This window comes from Octodon degus, unplaced genomic scaffold (genome assembly GCF_000260255.1).
Source record: "Octodon degus isolate 3935 unplaced genomic scaffold, OctDeg1.0 scaffold00080, whole genome shotgun sequence".
NCBI lineage: Eukaryota > Metazoa > Chordata > Mammalia > Rodentia > Octodontidae > Octodon > Octodon degus.
Window position 1 is genome coordinate 498,429 of NW_004524656.1, and position 6,897 is coordinate 505,325.

The 6,897-nt window shown below is 35.1% G+C and overlaps 1 protein-coding gene across 1 annotated transcript; it reads left to right on the forward strand.

Moving 5' to 3' along the window:
- Positions 1–5,388: 5,388 nt before the first annotated feature.
- LOC101569759 (olfactory receptor 150-like) lies at positions 5,389–6,336 on the forward strand. The gene has a single exon (XM_004636383.2). The coding sequence runs from the start codon at positions 5,401–5,403 to the stop codon at positions 6,334–6,336; it is 936 nt and encodes a 311-aa protein (XP_004636440.1). The 5' UTR covers positions 5,389–5,400.
- The last annotated feature ends 561 nt before the right edge of the window (positions 6,337–6,897 follow it).

Genomic DNA, 6,897 nt, shown 5'->3' on the forward strand with positions numbered 1-6,897 from the left:
TCACTACATTTCAAACATCTTAGGCATAATAAGGAACAGGTATTTTTCATCAAGTATTGATATGATAGGGTATCTTTTAAAGTCACAGATTTCACATACAAAGGAATTACTGTTTTTTTCCTTTGTTTTTCAGATTTCAATTAGCATAATGACTGCCAGGTTCAAAATATGTAGTTAAAATTTCAATACCACAACTTTTAAATAATATTCTCTAATAGGTATATATGTGGACTGGTAACTAGTTATATATATTTGGTCAGATAAATAGGAAACCAGCACAGGATTGTTGGAGTTAATACTACAATGGTATAGAAATTTTTTGAGAGCATGTTTTAAGTGATTTTGTCTGCCCTAAATAATGTAAAGTAATTAATATGTTAATCTGCTTGATTACAGTCATTTCACTTTTTGTATTCATGTCAAATCATTAGGCTGCTATCAGCATGGGTGCACATATATATTACTGTAGTACGATGCTTTAAGTTCTGGAAAAATTCCCAGAAGTGGACTAGCTGACTTGAATGTGATCTCCAATCATAGCTTTTTGTGGAATCTTCACACTGATTTCCATAGTGGTTGTACCAGTCAGCACTCCCACCAACAGTGAAGAATGGTTCCATTTTCCTCACAGCTGCTTCCGTGCTTGTTATTAGTTGATTTATTGATGCTAGCCATTATCCCTGAGTACAATTACACTATAAAGCTATAGTGATAAAATTAGCATGTTATTGACCTAAAGATATACCTGAAGATCAAGGGAACAGTTTAGAAGATGCACACACAACTGAAAATACACTCAGCCACTTTATCTTTGACAAAGAAGCCAAACATGCTCATTGGAAGAAAAATAGCTTGTTTAATAAATGGTGATGGAGAAACCAATCTTCCACATGCCTAAGGCTAAAATTAGACTTATGTTTATCACCGTGCTTGAAACTACAGTCAAAAAGGACCAAATATTTAAATATTTAAAAAACCCTAATCTTCTGGAGGAAAATATAGGTAGAAATCTTCCAGACATAGAGGTAGGTAGAGAGTTCATGAACCAAAACTGAACTGCATTGGAAATACTTTAAAGAATCAACAACTGAGATCCCATATTTTTGAAAAATGTTTGTACTTTAAAGGAAATCTCCAGCAGGTTAAAATAAAGAAACAGACTGGGAAAAAATTGTCACTGGTTGTCCTCTGACAAAGGCTATTCTATCAAGATCATATAAAGGATTTTACAAATCAGGCCACCCATATTCAAAGACACAGTCCAAAATTGTTTATCTGAGATGAATATATACTTTTAATATGACAAAATAGAAATGGCAAGTATATACATGAAAAAAAAATGTTGAACATCATTGGTAATTCAAGAAATGAAAATTAAAGCAACACTAATACCATCTCCATAGTCTTCTTTGGCAGTCCTCATGTGTCTCTAGTAATATCTAAAAGAGATTTACTTGGAGACTCAGTGACAGCTGCTTTTATTCAGTGGACCAATGCAAATTTTCCAAGAAGCACTACTTTAAGAAATTATCATACTAATTTAAAAAGAAATAGTAAAATCAATGAAAATATAAATTCTAATGACCTCAGTTCATTTGCCTTAGTATTTTTCCCTTTGAAATGGCACTTTAAAGAATGCTTTTAAATTCTTACAATTTCTCTAAAATTTTGATTTTTTAAGGTTTGCATATGAAACTCACTAGAGTTCTGATATTGTGCCCATTTTTTCTTAATCCATACTCTAAAAAGAACTGAATCACACTGATATGACAATATTAAATATTTGAAACCAATGGGGATAAAGAGAAACACTCACTCATTTCTTTTCCCCAGAGTTGATACATGTGGGGTAAGATTCTACTGGGAGATCATTATCATTATTTGCTCCTAACTAGAGCCTTATACCCAGTAGATGAAATTTTCATGTCAGACTACCTTTGCAGAAGTTGATATGGCTTTGAGCATCAGTTTTATCAGATGTCAGGATTAGTGGCTCTATCAACATTTGGGGCTATCACAGCCTTGCCTTTTCAAAATTATTTTTCCTTTCAGAGCAAAAAAGAAAAGTCAAAAACTGAGATCTCTGGAAGCATAAGTGGTATGTCTCAATTACTGTCCTTGACTTTTAAAATTTTAGATTCTTTTCCTGCATTTCTTTCAGAGTAGTAACAGAGCTGCAGCTCCACTGATTTTTCTCTCCTAGTCTTCATCCTGAAAGCCACGCTTTCTGATGAGGACAGATTCTGTTATTGTCTCTCTATTCTCTACAGCATGAAATTATAATGAACATTTCTTTTTATTTTCAAATGTACTCAAGGAGGTGAGGCTTTTATTCACTGACTTTGAATCTGTATTATCTTTTCTCTAAGCTTTTTCCAACAATTTTGTCAAAGACATTATTGAGACATGCATTATGCAAAGCACTGTACCAGCACTGTACTGTTTTACAAATTATTGTGAAAGAAAACCTAATGTGACTCATAAAAGAGTGAGTTAAATATGTGCCAATGGTGAACATAAACATGTTTATCTGCAGATGGAAGATGATAGTATTAACTTGAATTTCTCTATCAGAGATCTTAACTAAAGGACTTTAAAATGTAGGATTTTGTGGCAGAAGCTAATCGGAGATGAAACAACTACGTGGATTAGAGCATTTGCAAGCAGATACAGGGGCCTGATGTTCAATTTCCAGGCCTGCTCTGCCAGCCCCGCCCCTGGGGTTCACTGAGATGGCAATTGAGACTGGGCATGGTAGCATGCACCTGTAATCTCAGCTCTTGGGAGGTTGCAAACAGTAGGATCACTATGAGTCTGATCTTGTTGTGAGATCCTGAACACCCTGTAGACCCTTCTTAATATAAAAAAAAAAAATCAGCATTTAATAAATGTGGTTTTGTGGATTCATTATGTCAGTTACAAAATTACAGTAACAATGCAGAAAATTTCATTATATTTCTCAACAGGCTGTGTTGTCCCCAGTCTGCATTAGTATCATAATAACTTTACTCCTGTTGAACCTATTTCTCTCATTATCTACTCTGCCTTCTTGTACCCTTCAGATTGTAAAAATTGAAGGAATTGAAATTCTACACTATTTATTTCCTTATTTCAAATATGCTGATAAGCATTTTGCTTGTCTTGTTCCTGTTAAATTTACTGTAATCTTGCATTTGTATACACAGAAACATACTCTATACATTTAAATATTGTTTTTCTTATCTAGGGTACTTGCACAGCCTGAAAGCATGTCCTGATGAAAATATTTGCGTTTGTTATTGATAATTTATTTATCTCAAACATGAAAATGTTTATTCAGATACTAGGTCATTTTAAAACTGGGATGTTTATACTTTGTGGAGTTTTTTTGGAGGGAAGGGTCAACAGGGTGTTCAGAGTCTCACTACTAAATCGGATTTGTAGTGATCTGCCTGTTTACAGTCCCAAGAGCTGGGATTACAGGCATATGCCACCAAATCCAATCTCAATCGCTGTCTCAACACGCCCTACTGGCTGGGCTGGCACCGGAGGTTTAGGGACCAAATCTGGGGCTCCTGCGCCTGCTTGCAGGCACGTTAATCCACTGAGCTATTTGGTCGGCCCTCTATGTGGAATTCTTTTTTTTCCTACTTGAAATTCTTTACAACATAATTTTCACATGTACACTTTACTATTTTTTTTATTTTAGCTTTTGCTTTGGATATCTCATTTACGAAAGAAAAATCAAACCCAAGACTACATATATTTAGTTTTGTAGTTTTTTTCCTTATTCTTTAAAAAAGTTTGATCTTTACTTATAAGACCCACTTTGAATAAATTACTGGGAACCACGTGAGAAACTGTTCCACACTAATTCTTATAAATGTGATTATTGAGTGTCCATCTCAGCACCATTTGTTGAGAAAATTACTATTTTCCCATTGAATTCTCATCAAATATTTATAATGGAGTTTATCATGGATATAAGTTAATTGTTCAACTGTCATCTCTAGCCTATTGATCTGTGTGTATACACTTATAATCTCATATTTTCTTGCTCACTGTAAATTTGTATCAATTTATAGATAAGAAAATGTGACACCTCAGTGATATTTACCTTACAGGTTTGCATTGATTCCTCAAGGATCTTTTTTCTAAGCAGAGATTTAAGGATCATCCTGCCAATTTATGAAAATATCAGATTAGAGATTTTGATAGGGGTTACACTGAATTTCCAGATCAATTTGGAAAGCACATCTATTTTCACAATGTTGATTCTTTGGATTCACAAATTTTTCATGTATGAAAGACTTTAATAATGTTTAAAAAAGTTTTGTAATCCTATACATGTTAGCTTCCATTTGCATTTTGAATTTATTTCTAAATATTTCATCCTTTGATGCATTTTTATGTATTTGTACAGGGTCTCACTACACAGCTTGGACTCATAGTGATCCTCTGGTGTTAGCCTCCCCAGCACTGGAATTATGGAGCGTGCCACCAAGCCTGGTCTTCATCATTTGTGTAGCCTGCCCTTGCAGCAGAGCGGGTGGGGCATGTGGTGCCTGGGTTCCAACCCTGGTCCTGGCCCTGGCCAGACCAGTGCTTAGTCTATTGAGCTACCTCACTGGCCTGTTTGATGCTTTTTAAATGGGGATTCTTTTATTTTCATTACAAATATATTAAAATACAATTGATTTATTGCCAACCTTATATTTTATCATGGTGCTTAATTTCAGTTCCACTACTCTTTTGGAATAGATTCTCTGAGACTTTTTCTGTCATTTAGACAGAATAAGCAATAATGTATTTATGCTTTCCAAAATAAAAGTCTTTATTCAGGTTTCCTGCCTGATTTTCCTAGCTAGGTCCTTCATTATGCTGTAGAATGAAAGTTAAAAAGTGGAAAACATGTATTGTCTAGTACCTTAGAGGAAATTTTTTTTACCATTATATGTAAAAGTGGCTGTGTGTCTGTATGTGTGTGTGTGTGTGTGTGTGTGTGCATGTACATGTATGTGATTGTGTGTCTGTGTGTGCTGTGGTGCCACTATTTTAACTAGAAAGAGGGTTTTTGTTTTATTCAGGATATTTCAGAAAATTGCAACCAGTGAGCTATATTTGGTGGAACGCATCACAGAAGTTAGTAGAAATTACTTTTTCTGTGTTCATGAGCTTGATATCGATAATCACTGTTACAGAATGAAACAAAAAAAAAAAAAAACTCACAGAGTTCTATGTCTTATCCATTCACATTTCTTACAGATCTCAAGTTTGTTGACATAAGAAAGTAAAAAGTTGGAAGAGAACTGGAAATCGCGGGATGAATAGGATAAAATTCTATCTCACCCTTCATTATTCAAACAAGAAATACCTATTTCAAAAGTTTTCTTCCCTTCCTTCATAGATTCCCAGAAAGAAATGACAGAAGGAAATCATTCTACAGTGATCAAGTTTATTCTTTTTGGCTTAACAGAAAAACCAGAGCTCCAGATTCCACTCTTCCTCCTCTTCCTCGGGATTTACATGTTTACAGTAGTGGGTAACCTGGGCATGATCATTCTGATTAGAATTAGTTCTTACCTGCACACCCCAATGTACTATCTCCTCAGCAGTCTGTCCTTCATTGACCTCTGCCATTCCACTGTCATCACACCCAAAATGCTGGTCAACTTTTTGGTGGAGAAAAATGGTATCACCTATGCTGAATGCATGACTCAACTCTATTTCTTTTTGGTTTTTGTTATCTCAGAATGTCACATGTTGGCTGCCATGGCTTATGATCGCTATGTGGCCATCTGTAACCCCTTGCTTTACAATGTTACCATGTCTTCTCAAGTCTGCTGCTGGATGGTAGCTGGGGTGTATGGCATGGGTTTGGTTGGTGCCACAGCTCATACAGTCTGCATGCTAAGAGTGTTCTTCTGCATGGAAGATGTGATAAACCATTTCTTCTGTGACCTTTTCCCACTACTGGAACTCTCCTGCTCCAGTACTTTTATCAATGAGGTGGTAGTTCTGTGCTTCAGTGCATTTAATATTCTTCTTCCAGTTTTGACTATTCTCAGCTCCTATATCTTCATTATAGCCAGCATCCTGCGCATCCGCTCTACTGCAGGCAGGTCCAAAGCCTTCAGCACCTGCAGCTCCCACATCTCAGCAGTTGCTGTCTTTTTTGGTTCTGCAGCATTTATGTATCTTCAGCCATCTTCAGTCAGCTCCATGGATCAAGGGAAAGTATCCTCTGTGTTTTACACCATGATTGTTCCCATGCTGAACCCCATGATCTACAGCCTGAGGAATAAGGATGTTAAACTTGCCTTACATAACAGCTTTCAAAAAATAAATTTCCTATGAAATAGAATATTTTGAGTTTACTACAATTTATGTCTATATTTATCATAAATAACCCAGAAATAACAGTATGCTTCTACATATCTTGTGGTTTCTACTAGTGCTTAATTATTTAAGACAAATTGTACTCAGGGTAAGGATAGGTTGAAAGAATAAGTCACATGGGATGACAGTTTTCTAAGAGGGCTCAGAATCCACATCCCCAGAGTAAGGTATATTTAAATTTTTTAAATTTTAAGTATGTCTTTTTGATTGATTATGCTTTGTACATATAGAATATGGCTCATCTGTTAATAATATTATAAAAATTCAGGAAATAAATATACTTGTTTCACATCATATCATTTCAATAATTTATGTTCACAGACTTCTAAACTAAGTTTATTGGCAAGCATTTTGGAAAATGTGATCTCAAAATAAACACTTTCTGCTATTTGAAGCACACAAAATATAATCCCCAATACCTACAAAAAGCATACACTGTGTTAATGTAATATCAGAGTATAAGATAGGACGTAAAACATTTGCTACCTGCAAGGACATAAAAACAAATTGGAAAATACT

What these genes read in the sequence shown, in the direction of transcription:
- LOC101569759 (XM_004636383.2), top strand. Translation starts at nt 5,401, where the DNA reads ATGACAGAAGGAAATCATTCTACAGTGATCAAGTTTATTCTTTTTGGC.